This window comes from Salvelinus namaycush, chromosome 24 (assembly GCF_016432855.1).
Source record: "Salvelinus namaycush isolate Seneca chromosome 24, SaNama_1.0, whole genome shotgun sequence".
NCBI classification, from domain to species: Eukaryota; Metazoa; Chordata; class Actinopteri; order Salmoniformes; family Salmonidae; genus Salvelinus; species Salvelinus namaycush.
The window spans coordinates 15,803,220-15,819,846 of record NC_052330.1 but is presented as its reverse complement, the minus strand read 5'-3'; the positions used below and the strand labels follow the sequence as shown (position 1 = coordinate 15,819,846).

The following is a 16,627-nucleotide window of genomic DNA, read 5'->3' as shown; positions in this document are numbered from 1 at the left end:
GAGAAGTGTGATCTGCAGCTCTGCATTAATAATACAGGAACCAGCTGGCTGCATGCTGTTCTGTTCCTCCTTACCTCCTCCTCCGGACTGGGACTGACTGACTGGTAGATACCTCACATCACAGGTTTAAAGGCTGCAACGCCCTGGCTGCATCTGAAATGGCACTCTATTACCTCTATAGTGCACTACTTTTGACCAGGGCCCACTTAGGGCTACCAGGGCCCACATAGGGCTACCAGGGCCCACATAGGGCTATGGTCGAAAGTGATGCGCTACATTATGTCGTGCCATTTCAGATGCACGACACTCTGAATCTGAATCCTCTCCTTTGATTCCCTCTGGGGTTTCTTGGTTTTTAATCTCTCTGACTCCCTTAGTGATTTGAGCAGTTTATGTATGATGTCCATGTGACAGCATACTGTAGTTTGAAGGTGACTTTGGCTTGCTGTACTGTCGCAGCACTTGAATTTTGACCGCTGTGTGTCCTTTGGGATGACTAGAGAGAAAAGTTGGATGGAGAGACAACGTATTCATGGAACAGGATTGCTGAGCAGTTTCAAATGCACATTTATGAATTACTTTTCTTGGAAGTCATTGTCGTAGCTTTGAAAATTATCTCAAATTACAGCAACACTGTCAGATTTTGCCGCATTTGCATTGCATGTAATTATGAACTGCATCTGGATGCTACACTTGATACATATCCCTCTGATCTCAGAGAGAGAGACAAACAGTAAGTCAAAACGTGTCATTATCACTGTGCAACTTAAATACTTTGAAATAGAAAGGTCTTTAGTGAAGTCCACTGCACAACTTGTCTTTCTCCCCATGGCCTCAATCCTATCCACTGTGACATGGATACGACCCTCCCTCTTTCTCTCCTTCCCACCCTCTCTCCTTCCCACTCTCTCCTTCCCACCCTCTCTCCTTCCCACCCTCTCTCCTTCCCATTCTCTCCTTCCCACCCTCTCTCCTTCCCACCCTCTCTCCTTCCCACCCTCTCTCCTCCCCACCCTCTCTCCTTCCCACCCTCTCTCCTTCCCACTCTCCACCTCAACCACATCATGAGTCCTGAGGGGAGAGTTGGAGATTGATGGCTTCCTCCCTGGCTTCCTCCCTGCTCCCCTGCCACCCTTGCCACCTCTGCTACCTCAGCCTCACACCCAGGCAGCAGGCTAATTAGTGGCTGACTGTCATCATCCCCTCCCCCAGGGGGCACTCTGGGAGTCAGGGCTGACCCTGGAGGAACCGCAGGGAGGATCCACCGGGCTCTCACAACACACACACACACAGAGAGAGAGGCAAACACACACACACACAGGCAAACAATGTCAATGTTGTTTATTTTGAGGAGATCAGTGCCTAGCTACCTATCTCTTCTGAGACTCTCAGACGACACACCAGTGCAGCGCCTGATGCGAAAACATGATGCTTTAATATTCCCCATAGCGCTCAGGGCCCTGCTTGTCCTTTGTGATGCTGATTACATTTGTTGCTTCTCCGACTCAGGACTAACTTTCTATCAGCTATGATGGCCCGCAGCAAATAATATCATCTTACTCTCGCATTTCAAATCTGACTGATAAAACAGTGAATAAATGAATTCCAGGGAAGGAGTGTCCATAGTTTCATTGTCATGCAGAGTGAGGAGTATTTCCTGTGTTATGATTTTATTACCCTAGACTGGTCATGGAATTGCATACTACCCATGTGCTCATACGACTGTATAGGTTACATTTGAATTTGTTCTTTAGTAAAATTCTACGTTAGTGTTTCCACAAATTAGGACCTGGTGGTTGGGATTACAGTAAGACTGGGTCCTGGCTAGAATCAGTGGGTTTCTTCACTTGTTTGGACACAGGAAAACTACAGAAGCTTTATAGGTTAGGTAACCACTGGCTCATGTAATGGACGGATACTGAACTTGGGTTGTTGGCTCACTGCCTTAACCCTACTCCCTTAGAAAAAAGGGTTCTTAAAGGCTTTTTTTGGCGGTGTTAGAAGCACAGAGACCTCAGATCTCAAGTCCTCAGTCACAATAGGAAGCGAACTACCTGCACAATACTGACAATACATCAACCTCCCTATTACTGGATCGTCATTTCACCTCTCCTCTCCTGCAGGAAGTAAACCAGTAATTAGCCCATATCCATTCAGTCCTCCGACAAAGCGCTGTGTGTACTTTAGTGTACTCTGTGAAGGTACACTCCAGAGAAGGCCTTCTAACCTGACAGACACTCCTCTTCTTTTCTCAACAGTTCCTTCAGACTTCTCCATCTCTCCTCTCCCTTCTCAGCCTCAGTTTACATTTGTTTATCATATTTACAGTGCCCCGGCATACTGGCTTGTCAAGCAAATTCTTGCTGAGTAACATTTCAACGCGAACCCAGTCTAATTGCTTGCTAATGAGAAGTGTTGACACGTCGGCAGTTATCTGCCGTCTCCATGGCTGCCACTGGAATACATTAGCATGGCCTCGTTCATATTCCTCCTCTAGATGGAGAGAGGAGAGGAAAACATGTCAGAGGCAAATTCGGGTTCGCCCCAAATAAGGTGCTGCAGTCTCATAATAGAGCTAATTTACTGTATCTTCTCATAGATGTTGTGGTTTTCTTATGCTGATGTGCTGCAGTGGGTCGTGAGAGGACAGGGGGAGGGAGCAATATCTGTTTGGAGAACATGAAAGTACTCTGCAGATTGAGTTCATGAATGTATATGAGACTACCCGCAGCTCAATTTCATATCTCCTCAACCCCAACCTCTTTCATACTTCTACCTAATATAATAGCACATTTCTCCACTTTAAAGACAGTGGATTGGACTTAAGTTAAAGTGAAAATTTTAAGTGAATTTAAAACATCTCAATACACTTTGCACTTTTAAAATTGAACAACAGTATAGTAACAGGAGGTAATTTAAGAAATGTTCCACCGTCTTTACCCAAAACAATTTCAAGCAGGCTGAAGTGTAGATAATGTGTCCTATCAGATTTAAAGATGAGAGATAAAAATGGCAGAGACTAACTGTCTGATGCTCAAATCAAGATTAGCCACCAGACTGCACATTTCCCCGACAGAGTGAACCATTACAATGGTCTTAGTTCCAACGTACGCTAGGCTGGCTCTTCTACAGTAGTGTTACCTCAGATTACATTATTTAGAGGTGTACAGTGGGCCTCATGATGAATTATATCCATCAGAGGAGGTTATTCTGTAGTGGGGGGATTTTCAAAAATACTAATCAAATATGTATGTTTAGTCTTCATTAACACAGCTTTTAGGAAATAATATTCAACCCCCCCTCCCGGTTTGGGGGGCCTTTTCACGAGCACCCCGCAGTGGAAGATAATCCTGTTTGGATGTCATTCATCTACCCTTCATCCTCCAGATAGCACATCAACCAAGTCGCTGATAGAGACCAAAATAGGAAACGTTTCTATGTAATCGCCATATGCCACGCTGCTCACATGCGCCATTCAATAAGTAGTGCCCGCCTCCTCGCCTCGCCTGGCATTGTTTTTTCTAAATATGGCCCTTGATAGACAAGTGCTTTAAGCATTGCTGGGTTGGCTTGACAAAGCCCCAGCACCACACACAGACAGACACAGGAAAATGCAGCATCTGCTTAGAGCTCAGCAGAGGTGGGGAGGAAGGAAGCATGTCTCACAGGCCAGTCAAATCATGCTACCCTGAGCACTCCGGAATAACACAGTCATTCTTACCAGCTTAATACAGATGTCCCACAGGCCTTGGTGGCTAGACAGATGGGCTCACTACACTATCTAGTCTAGTCACTAAGGTCTGTAAAATACCCCTATTTTTGGACTGATGCACCTCATTTAGGCAACTGTTGTGTTTCCATATGTATATTTAATGTAGGGATATAACTGTTTCCTGTTTCCTGTTTGGCCCCTTCAGAGAGAGCGACTCCGGAACATTGAGAGGATCTGCTGCCTGCTGAGAAAGGTAAATAGTTACTGAACACTGTCCTATTTAAAACACTTCCTTCATTACTTCATATGATTATGTCATTTAGCCTACATTTTAGAGCCACCAAAGTCTATATCTAGACTTTGCACAGGGGTGAATACAGTGCTGTACTTACTGTATGTCAAAACATTCATATTCCTGTTTAGTCAACAGAAACATTTTTGGTGAAGATTAAAGCTTGCCCTTGCCTTCAGAAAGCTACCTTGTCTTTATAAAAAGACAGTGTGTGTCCAGTGCCTGTGGTCTGTGAGCCTGAGGTTACCATCTGGGACTGAGAGACAAAAGGATTCTTTCAGCTCAGTCTCAGCGTGACATCTGTTTCAGTGGCCTGTGAGGCTTCACCCTACCTCTGATCTCTCTCTCTCTGTGTGTGTGTGTGTGTGTGTGTGTGTGTGTGTGTGTGTGTGTGTGTGTGTGTGTGTGTGTGTGTGTGCGTGTGTGCGTGCGTGCGTGCGTGCGTGCGTGCGTGCGTGCGTGCGTGCGTGCGTGCGTGCGTGCGTGCGTGCGTGCGTGCGTGCGTGCGTGCGTGTGTGTGCCTTGGGCTGATGAAGTGGAGGCTGTCTGTTGTTGTTCTTTATCTCTGTTGTGGACACTGTGCCTGAGGCCCATCTGTCACCCCTGGAGACTACAGTGTGGAGCTACACCAACACTACATCAGAACAGTGGTTGACTCTTATTGTCCTACCCTGCCTGGAATCACAGAGCTCATTTGTGAGAGTTCATCATTTCTAGAAGCTCTTCAGCACTGCATGGACAATGTTACTGAAGATATGGTTATTGTTTGCTCCTTGTATGTTCCAAATGTATTCCTTCAGCATTTGCCGATCTGAGCCATATTACATAAAATACTATATTGATCTTGTTTTTGATAGATTGTGGTGTTTATTTTTGATATGGGCTTGTTTTTGGCAGCAGGTGCTGTGCGTTACGATACAGTCTCAGAGAAGCACTAGCTGGAGCCTTTATTTCACACGGTTTGGTTTGAGGGTGCGAAACAGCGGTGTCACAGCAGCAGAACCAATCATAGAGTGCTGCTCATCTATCTTTCTCTTTTTTATTTTGGTCTCATTCTCCCTCCCCAGTCCCCACACACCTCAGTGAGTACTGAAGTAGAATCACAGCAGCAAGGCGCTGGAACCTGCATCACCGCTTCGTCCTGATCCTAAAATACACAGGAGGACCGTTTTCTCTCTCCTCTTTCGTTGGAGGGAGATGAGCTAGAGAGAAGGAGAGAGTAATGGAGGTAGATGAGAGAAAGATATAGAGATGAAGAGGGGTGTAGAAAGAGAAAGGGAGAGAGAGATGAGGGAGAGCTGCTGCGCTCCGGTGATTCAGAGCCAATCAGAGAGTCTGTATGGTGTTGAGTCATGGAGGATTCCACTCCCACCCACAGCGCTTGGCTGGAACCATGCCACCATGTCTGACTGTACAGACAGCCTCCAGTCCTTCAGGCTGCGCTACCACAGACTGAACAGACAGCCTCCAGTCCTTCAGGCTGCACTACCACAGACTGAACAGACAGCCTCCAGTCCTTCAGGCTGCGCTACCACAGACTGAACAGACAGCCTCCAGTCCTTCAGGCTGCACTACCACAGACTGAACAGACAGCCTCCAGTCCTTCAGGCTGCGCTACCACAGACTGAACAGACAGCCTCCAGTCCTTCAGGCTGCACTACCACAGACTGAACAGACAGCCTCCAGTCCTTCAGGCTGCGCTACCACAGACTGAACAGACAGCCTCCAGTCCTTCAGGCTGCGCTACCACAGACTGAACAGACAGCCTCCAGTCCTTCAGGCTGCGCTACCACAGACTGAACAGACAGCCTCCAGTCCTTCAGGCTGCACTACCACAGACTGAACAGACAGCCTCCAGTCCTTCAGGCTGCGCCACCACAGACTGAACAGACAGCCTCCAGTCCTTCAGGCTGCGCTACCACAGACTGAACAGACAGCCTCCAGTCCTTCAGGCTGCACTACCACAGACTGAACAGACAGCCTCCAGTCCTTCAGGCTGCGCTACCACAGACTGAACAGACAGCCTCCAGTCCTTCAGGCTGCGCTACCACAGACTGAACAGACAGCCTCCAGTCCTTCAGGCTGCGCTACCACAGACTGAACAGACAGCCTCCAGTCCTTCAGGCTGCGCTACCACAGACTGAACAGACAGCCTCCAGTCCTTCAGGCTGCGCTACCACAGACTGAACAGACAGCCTCCAGTCCTTCAGGCTGCACTACCACAGACTGAACAGACAGCCTCCAGTCCTTCAGGCTGCGCTACCACAGACTGAACAGACAGCCTCCAGTCCTTCAGGCTGCGCTACCACAGACTGTACAGACAGCCTCCAGTCCTTCAAGCTGCATTACCACAGACTATTTAGCACAGCAAACTAGACTTCTCACAATACTTCAACAGGTTCTTTGGCAAATGGATGGGGAGTGTCATGTTGACCTACTGCTTTACTCCCACAGTTCAGCTCATGGAGAGTTCTCAGAACACCTCGGATGCTGTTTCCCAATGTAAGGGGTTATAAAGTGATAAGGAGCATAATCCTTCTAATCTGTCCTACTATATTACCAGAAGTTTAGCACATCAAGCTGTTTGCACTTCTCCTCTTATGCTGTTTCCTAATGTAATGGGGTAGAAAGTGATAGATAGTGCCATTACTAGTCAAAGAAGCATATATCCTCTTTGTGTGTGTCTGCATGTTGCAGTTTGTGCTATTAATGGAGCAAGGTTGTACTGTATGTTGCACACAGATATGATGATGAAATATTAATGTAAATCTATGACACAAGCAAGGAGGAGAGGATTACCATGGATTACCATTAGAAAGTCTTGGTAGATAGCTGTGTTTGTGGATCTGTCTTCACGGGATATTGAAAATGGATTTTGAACTGTTAATACTCGACCTCTCTTACTTGACTGTACGATAGTCCTCTTGTGTTTCTAACAGGTCTCCCCAGTTCCCAGAGCCATATTATTACACTACAGTAGGACATGTAAAAAGAAGTCAATAAAATAAAAAAACTCTTCCTCAAATCCTGCATGTGGAAATGCAGCATACTGACAGAACAAACAAATCCTTGTGAGCTCAGCACTGATAAGGAATAGGACTGAGTGTTTCCTCAACTCTGTCCCTCGCCCAGGTGCGTGAAATTGCGTACTTCTCCCCCGCCAGAATAATCAGAGCTTATGCAAAAGAACTGCTGCTCTGATCCCAGGCAGTGGCAGAGAGGGAAATAACACTCAACTGGCGATTCACAGCCACCGTTAAGAAATTGAAAAGAATAATAATTATGCCAGCGCATTGTGTTGGGCATTGGAAATGGAACTGGGATTTGAGGAGTACAGGACATAGGTGTTGGTGTTGTTTTCTTGCAACCCAGTGGATGTAAAATATAAAGGTAGAATGAGGTTTGCATTTATCTAATAATTAATTTAATACTGCAGATTGAATCTTGGATCGATTCATTCATGTTTCCATTTATTATTTCTCCAAGTCATTCATTGATTTGGGTAACTGATGTAGGTGTTGCTCCTGTAGCCTCCAGTATTTTGATTGGGCCGCTGCTTTAGTGCCACTCTACTCCTCTGCTTTGATGCTCAGGCTGTTGAAGAATAAAAACATCCCCAGCAGGAAGACTTCTCCAGCACTTACCATTACACCTCTGTCTCTGCTTCTTATCCCTTGTTCAGTCCTCTTTTCCTCCCTAATGGAGTAAGGTTCATGTCCTGGTCGCACAAAACCTCCTGGATGAAGAAGCCTTGTTTTTTATTTCTTCTCCAATGTGGGTGTCATGGTGAATCTCCCTCACACCCAGTCAGTGCCCAGCGAGCGGAGGAGCACGGAACAGGTTGCCGTAGCGCTGCATGTTTATTCTTCAAACAAGGAGCTACTTTTGATGTTTCAGTACAAAGGTTTCCGCCCTCCCCATAGGAGTTTCAGTTAGTAGAGGAGTGGGGAGGCAGGGTGGGTTTGGCTTGACAGATGAGATGAGTGCTGCTAGATGGGAAAGAAGATGTTTACCAGGGCACAGACACAAGTGACTTGTGGTGTAGTCAGATGATGTAGGTACAGAGAAGCTGCTGGTTTGATGAAGCTCCTGTAAGGACTGTTGATGTGGAGCAGGAAGTACAACATGGCACACTGTACTGAGGACCTGGGGCTATACTTACTGTGATTCTGGGCTTTCTTGTCACACTGGGACCTTATGTGTGTTATTTCAAGTGTATGATGTCCAAACTGCTGCTGGTTTTCTCCTCACCTTCTATATGGTTGGATAGTGGGATGCATATTCATTCTCACTGTAACACATCAAATTGTATTTGTCACATATTTTTTTAACCTTTATTTAACTAGGCAAGTCAGTCAAGAACAAATTCTTATTTACAATGACAGTTAGTTAATAACAGTTAGTTAGCAATTTATGTTATTCTTCAATAACACAAACTCCAAAGCAAATCAGGGGGAGAAAAATAGGTTTATTCAGAGAGGACAAATCAAGATGTTATGCTGGGAGTCAGATGTTCAGTCTCCTGTCCTCAGCTTTTCCCCCTCGAACAAAGGAACAGGATGTCATTTATAACCCCCCACCCTAGCCTGGGGTTGACCAATCAGAAGTCCTTGCAGTACAACTTGGCCAATGGCCAAATAACAAGTATCCTGCCCCCGACTCAATGTACAGACCAATGACAACGTGGCACACGTCTCTCTGAGTTCAGGAGTGACATTCCACAGATCCTAAACAGATGTTGAACTGAAACCCAACTCCTATTTACAATTCGCTATTGACCATTAGTACTCTAGTTTTTAGTCCTCTCATCCTCTGCGTTGTGTATTTATCTTCGACATATTCCTACACTGCCTTGTTCAGGGTCAGAATGACAGATTTTTACCTTGTCAGCTTGGGGATTCAATCCAGCAAACTTTCAGTTACTGGCCCAACGCTCTAACCACTAGGCTACCTGCCGCCCCTGCGCCGAATACAGGTGTAGACCTTACAGTGAAATGCTTATTACAAGCCCTTAACCAACAATGCAGTTTTAAGAAAAAATAAGTGTTTAACAATGAATAAATAAAAATGTAAATGAAAAAAATAAGAAAATAGAAAAATAACAAATAATTAAAAAGCAACAATAAAATAGCAGTATGAGGCTATATAAGGGGGTTCCGGGACAGAGTGAATGTGCGGGGGCACAGGTTAGTCGTGGTAATTGAGGTAATATGTACATGTAGGTAGAGGTAAAGTGACTATGCATAGATAATAAACAGAGAGTAGCAACAGCTTAAAAATGGGGGGGGGGGGGGTCAATGCAAATAGTCTGGGTAGCCATTTGGTTAGATGTTCAGCAGTCTTATGGCTTGGGGCTAGAAGCTGTTAAAGAGCCTTTTGGACCTGGACTTGGCGCTCCGGTACCGCTTGCCGTGCGGAAGCAGAGAGAACAGTCTATGACTGGGGTGGCTGGAGTGTTGCAGCTGAATAACGTTTTGAGGATCTGAGGACCCATGCCAAATATTTTCAGTCTCCTAAGGGGGGATAGGCATTGTCGTGCCCTCTTCACGACTGTCTTGGTGTGTTTGGACCATCACAGTTCGTTGGTGATGTGGACATCAAGGAACTTGAAGCTCTCAACCTGCTCCACTACGGCCCCGTCGATGAGAATGGGGGTGTGCTCGGCCCACTTTTTCCTCTAGTCCACGATCATCTCCTTCATATATATACAGTATATTAACATATTTGCCCAATTTGAGTTACTATAAAAAATGCATGACATTTTTTCTGTGCTCTGATTGAGAAAAATATATTTTTGTAGAGGACCTCGGGCTGCATATATGCTACAGTATGCTTAGGATACTTCACTTACAATGTACTGATAGACAGCCACAGACAAAGTTAGACAGAACGAGACAGTCGTACTGGAAATCCCCCAAATCATCGGTTCAGACTGTTGAGCACATTAACTCACTTTGGTGGATACTGTGAACTGCATAAAGTCAGTGCTCATCTCACTGTCATTTCTCTGTGCATGATTTGAATGAGCAGAGCGCATTTTTTTCAATTTTCGCCTGAAATGACATACCCAAATCTAGCTGCCTGTAGCTCAGGCCATGAAGCAAGGATGTTCTCGCCTTGCCATGATTAAATGCGGTGATACGTGCTTTCAGCTTTGCGCGAATGCTGCCATCAATCAACGGTTTCTGGATAGGGAAGGTTTTAGTAGTCACAGTGGGTACAACATCTCCTATACACTTCCTTATAAACTCGCTCACCGAGTCAGCGTATACATCAATGTTAATATCTGAGGCTACCCAGAACATATCCCAGTCCACGTAATCGAAACAATCTTGAAGCGTTGAATCCGATTGGTCAGACCAGCATTGAATAGACCTAAGCATGGGCCCTTCCTGTTTTAGTTTCCGCCTATAGGAGGTGAGCAACAAGATGGAGTCATGGTCAGATTTGCCAAAAGGAGGGCGGGGAAGGGCCTTGTATGCATCGCGGAAGTTAGAGTAGCAATGATTGTGCGTGTTACTCGCTTGTGTACAGCAATTGATATGCTGATAGAATTTAGGTAGCCTTGTTCTCAAATTATCTTTGTTAAATTCCCCAGCTACAATAAATACAGCCTCAGGATATATGGTTTCCAGTTTGCATAAAGTCCAGAAAAGTTCCTTGATGACCGTCTTGTTATCCGCTTGCGAGAGGATATACACGGCTGTGACGATAACCGAGGAGTTCTCTTGGGAGATATTTGATTGTGAGGAATTCTAGGTCAGGTGAACAAAAAGACTTGAGTTCCTGTATGTTGTTAAAATTACACCATGAGCCGTTAATCATGAAACATACACCCCCGCCCTTCTTCTTACTGGAGAGATGTTTATTCCTGTCGGCACGATGCACTGAAAATCCCATTGGCCGTATAGACTCCGACAGCATGTCCCCAGCTAGCCATGTTTCCGTGAAACAGAGTATGTTACAATCCCGGATATCTCATTGGAAAGCAACTCTTGCCCTATCTGGGCTAGCTAAAGCCAACTTCATAAAATTACTACTAGGTGGCTAGTAAATCACATCAAATCAAATGTATTTATATAGCCCTTCTTACATCAGCTGATATCTCAAAGTGCTGTACAGAAACCCAGCCTAAAACCCCAAACAGCAAGCAATACAGGTGTAGAAGCGTAGTATTACAGAGAACCAACAACAACAACAACAAAATATATATCTATATATATTGTTTTTTTACAGGACACATCTGAGGGGCACGTGGCCCCTTCCAACCAGTGTCTTGATGAATACGATCCTCTAGTATAGTCTACACATTGTCAGTTGACACATTATCAGTCTACACATTATCAGTCTACACTTTGCCCGTACGTTTTATGTCATTGTATCTTGTTCTACCTCTCTTAGTAGGCTATAAGAGTGAGTAAGGCATGTCTGAGCTTAGTGTTCATGATCCCATGACTCTTCCAGAAGAGGTGTGAGGAGCAGAGCAGGTCCCTGCATATTTCTGCTTTGTCCCTGGACACTAGACCAAAGGGGCTAGCAGCAGCATACTGCCTAGACATTTGCACTTCAGAGTGTTGATATATTCCTGGATACTCAGGATGAAAGGTCTAGTAGCAGAATATTGCAGAGATAACAGTCGCCTACTTAATTGTCAAGTGTCACCTGAAGTCACGCTAGCTCATGATATATAGACACCGATTTTTGATTCTGTTTCATTCCTATTACTCTGGGGTATAGTGGTCATGGCTTTCACCAGAATGGATTGCAATAGAATTCTAAACCCAAGACATTTCGTACTGTAAAACAAGAGTGGTCAGCAGACTTTGATCTTCAGAACATGGACAATGTTTAACCTGATTAGAAACAGGTTTTCCTGATTTACTCTTCAAGCATGTAAAATATGTGCTGAGGTGATGAGTAGAAAAAATAAGTCAGACAAGACTTTGGAGTTACTGTATGATGGACTATCAAAGCAGTGGCAACTCTGTATCTTTATAATGAAAATATACATATCTGTGAAATCAGTTGGAAATGTATGTATGTGAAGAAATTCGGCTTGGCCCCTAAGACTCTCATGAACTTCTACAGATGCACCATTGAGAGCATCCTGTTGGGCTGTATCACCGCCTGGTACGGCAATTGTAAGATTCGCAACAGCAGGGCTCTCCAGAGGGTGGTGCGGCCAGCCCAGCGCATCATCAAGGGCACACTGCCTGCCCTCCAGGACATCTACAGCACCCGGTGTCACAGGAAGGCCAAGAAGATCATCAAGGACCTCTGCATCAAAGCTGGGACTGAGAGACTGATAAACAGCTTCTATCTCCAGGCCATCAGGCTGTTAAACAGTCACCACTAGCCTGCCTCTACCCAGTACCCTGCCCTGAACCTTAGTCATTGTTACTAGCCGACTACCACCCAGTACTCTACCCTGCACCTTAGAGACTGGTGCCCTATGTACATAGAGTCATTGAACACTGCTCACTTTAATAATGTTAACATACTGTTTCACCACTTTATATGTATACTGAACAAAAATATAAATGCATCATGCAACAATTTCAAAGATTTTACTGAGTTCATTTAAGGAAATCAGTCAATTGAAATAAATTAATTAGGCCCTAATCTATGGATTTCACATGACTGGGAATCCAGATATTCATCTGATGGTCACAGATACCTTAATAAAAGGTAGGGGCGTGTATCAGAAAACCAGTCCAAATCTGGTGTGACCACCATTTGCCTCATGCAGCATCTCATTCGCATAGAGTTGATCGGGCTGTTGATTGTGGCCTGAGGAATGTTGTCCCACTCCTCTTCAATGGCTGTGGGAAGTTGCACATCGATTAGTACACATCGATCCAGAACTTCCCAAACATACTAAATGTGTGACATGTCTGATGAGTATGCAGGTCATGGAAGAACTGGGGCATGTTCAGCTTCCAGGAATTGTGTACAGATCTTTGCAACATTATCATGCTGAAATATGGGGCGATGGCAGCAGATGAATGGCACGGAAATGGGCCTAAAAATCTCGTCATAGTATATCTGTCTATTCAAATTGCCATCGATAAAATGCAATTGTGTTCATTGTCTGTAGTTTATGCCTGCCCATACCATAACCCCACCTCCACCATGAGGCACTCTGATCACAACGTTGACATCAGCAAACCGCTCGCCCACACAACGCCATATACGTGGTTTTGTCACGCCCTGACCTTAGTTTTCTATATTTTCTGTATTATTTTGGTCAGGTCAGGGTGTGACGAGGATGGGTATGTGTGTTTTTGCCTTGTCTAGGGTTTTTGTTTATCTATGGGGATTTTTGTATGTCTAGGTAATGTAGGTTTATGGTGGCCTGAATTGGTTCCCAATCAGAGGCAGCTGTTTATCGTTGTCTCTGATTGGGGATCCTATTTAGGTTGCCATTTTCCATTTTGGTTTTGTGGGTAGTTGTCTATGTGTAGTTGCATGTCAGCAATCGTTGTAATTAGCTTCACGTTCGTTTTGTTATTTTGTTTAGTGTTTTAGTGTTCTTCATTTATTAAAGAAGAATGTCTTCAAATCATGCTGCGCCTTGGTCTCCTCACTACGACGAACGTGACAGGTTTGCGGTTCTGAGGCCGGTTGGACGTATTGCCAAAATCTCTAAAACAACGTTGGAGGCGACATATGGTAGAGAAATGAACATTCAATTATCTGGCAACAGCGCTGGTGGGCATCCCTGTAGTCAGCATGCCAATTGCATGCTACCTCAAAACTTGAGACATCTGTGGCATTGTGTTGTGTGACAAAACTGCACATTTTAGAGTGGCCTTTTATTGTCCTCAGCACAAGGTGCACCTGTGTAATGAGCATGCTGTTTAATCAGCTTCTTGATATGCTACACTTGTCATGTGTGTGGGTTATCTTGGTAAATAAGAAATGCTCACTACTGCTATTCACTCTTTTTCTATTCACATACTGTCCATAATGTCTATACACACCACTCACATACATATACTGTATATTATTTATTTACCAGACTAATTTCTTGCAATTTTATCAATTTTGCCATGGGGTTTTGTGCTGTGTATTTATTCTCGACATAGCTCATTCTAATATTTCTACTAGGCTGTTTATACACACAGCATATTTATTTATATACTGGATTCTTGGCATAGTTCACTCTAGTATATCTACTGCTGTACATACCCTTCCTAGTATATCTGGTGTAAATTATTCCGGTGTAGATACGTATAGATTGGATTTGGATTACTGTTCCACTGTTATTTGGGTTGTTATTGGATTCGTTTAGAGATGTTTTGATTTCTTGTTATGCTTTCTGTTTTTTGTTTTTTTAAAGGTATTATTTGTGTACCTGTTTGACATTTTACTGCAGTCTTAGGCGCTAGTAACATAAGCATTTTGTACACCCGCTATAACATCTGCTAAACTGTGTAGGTGACCAATAAACTTTGATTTGATTTGACGTGTATGCTCGTGTACGCTAAATGTTCTACAGAGGCGTTTCAGTCTAGCCTTTGTAGCCAACTTTTCATCTACCCGCAAAATTTGACAAACTAAATGTACTCTGGATTCATCTGCTACCAGGTCTCAGAGGAATACGTATCTTTTAAAGAGAAAATATGTATAATTATTTGCCGCACTTAATTATCGTTGCTGTTGTAAGGGGAGAGACAGTAATTGGAGAGTAGGAGCTCTTTTGATCTCTGGCGACAGCAGAGGACACTTTCTGCTGCTTAAATGAGAGCTATATCCAGGTTAGTCATGAACACAAAGGAGCTAGGAAGAACAATATTTCATACATGATTGTATATCTGTTACCAGATGACCTTCAGTTAGTTTCAACCCCTTTTCTACATCAAGTTACCAAGAGGAATTGAATGTATTCATTCCATAATGAACATACTGCTACTGTATAATTATGAATATGAATACTGAATAACGGACCTGACACTGTCATGGCCCTTGACACGAGACGAGTTTGGTCTTTGGCCTCAGTTAGTAAACCCTGTTTCTTCCCTTTCATGTTTTGTCTGTTTTTAGCCTTTCTCTCTCAGCTATGATAGCAGTTAAAACCCAGGCAGGATTTTAGGAGCAGAAGGGGTATGATCTCTGAAAATGAAACTTCTTAGTCTGTCTAAAACTTATTTTTGGACCGTATGATCCTCTGGTTCAGTTGTACTGGGAGCGTACTGAAGGCTACATCATAAGGGGCCCTTGTCCTGTTGAGGGATGTATAATCACCGTTAAGTGGTGTTAATTGGCTGTTGCAAGCGACCCGCCGTCGAGTGGCATGAAGATAACTCCACAGCCTAATAACTCCACAGTCAGCAAGCAGAGAATGAGTGAAGGACTGTCAAGGAGAGGGAGAAGAGGATGAGAGTGGAGTAGAGGAGAGTGGGTGCTAGCTCTGTAGATCGCCTGAGTGGAGTAGAGTAGCAGCAGTCGGTCCACAGCAGCAGCAGCCCTCTCTCATTAACTGTGTGCTGTAGAGAGCCTGCCTGCCCGTGTTGCTCTGCTCTCCCTCCCAGGGGGGCGCCTCAAAAGTCACACTTTAAAAGGACTCTGGCCTCTTGAACTGTGGCTGAATGGGGCCCTCGCAGACATCAGCTCGAATTGGCCAACAGGTTAAACCCTGCTTCGCCACTGTCTGGGGCTGTGGAGTGGATTGGCTCTGGCTTGCAGCAGTGCAGGCCCTAGCTGTTATTGGAATATTGGCTTGGCATGTTAGAGGGAAATGTGGCTGTTTGTATTGCATTAGAATGAATGAGATGGAACTAAAAATAATATGTAGTGTGAGGTGTATGTGTAAATGTAAAGAGTGATCTTTGGAAGAAAGAAAACCTTGCAGAAGCTCTGCAGCAGACATGCGATAGGTGTTGCTGGTGTGTATGTGTCATCTTCTGGGGTTCCTCTCCTTTTTGGAGTAAATATATATATAGAGAGAGAGAGAGTGGGAGAGAGAGAGATGCACAAACGGCCTCAGTTAGTTCTTACTTCTTACAGTTAGCTACAAGTTGACTTCTCGTCGAGGAGTCGAGTCGAGGAGATATCAGAATGTGTGTGTGCCCCGGAGTGGTCAGATGTGGAAGACAGGGAGGGAGGAACCCTTCAGGGCTCATAACCCAGAGACAGAGCCCTGATCCTAGCCTCGCTCGTCCCAGATGAGCCCCGAGCTCCACACAGCTGGATCAACCCTATACCCACTATATTCAGAACCGCATTCCTTTAAAGCTTAGAGAGGATCTCATGTTAAATACTGTTGAAGTAATATGGCTACAGGTTCATCTGGCTCACCTAAAGCCCATTCTGGTGGGAAGCTGCTATAGACCACTAAGTGCTAACAGTCAATATCTGGATAATGTGTCGTGGAAATTCTTATACAGGGACACTCGAAGTCAATCCTAAATTAATCATTGTTTATTGTCAGCATGCTGGAGAGGTTCCAACTAACTTGATGCACCATAGTGAACGTCTGTCAGGAGCTCTCACTGGGCAGTCCCGTTTAGTTCCCTTATATACTGGTTACAAACACGTTACATAGGCATAGTTCATATGGTTGGTTCCGACATGTGTCTGGCACCGTCTCCTATCTTAACTTAGAGAACAAACTCTAGGCA

The 16,627-nt window shown here is 44.6% G+C and overlaps 1 protein-coding gene across 1 annotated transcript in view; it reads left to right on the top strand.

The window, feature by feature from the left end:
• Positions 1 to 16,627, top strand: part of LOC120019575 (protein cornichon homolog 3-like) — a 43,112-nt gene that overhangs the window by 10,801 nt on the left and 15,684 nt on the right. The window contains exon 3 of the mRNA XM_038962883.1: positions 3,918 to 3,965. Coding sequence (XP_038818811.1) covers positions 3,918 to 3,965 — 48 coding nt within the window. The remainder of the gene's footprint in view (positions 1 to 3,917; positions 3,966 to 16,627) is intronic.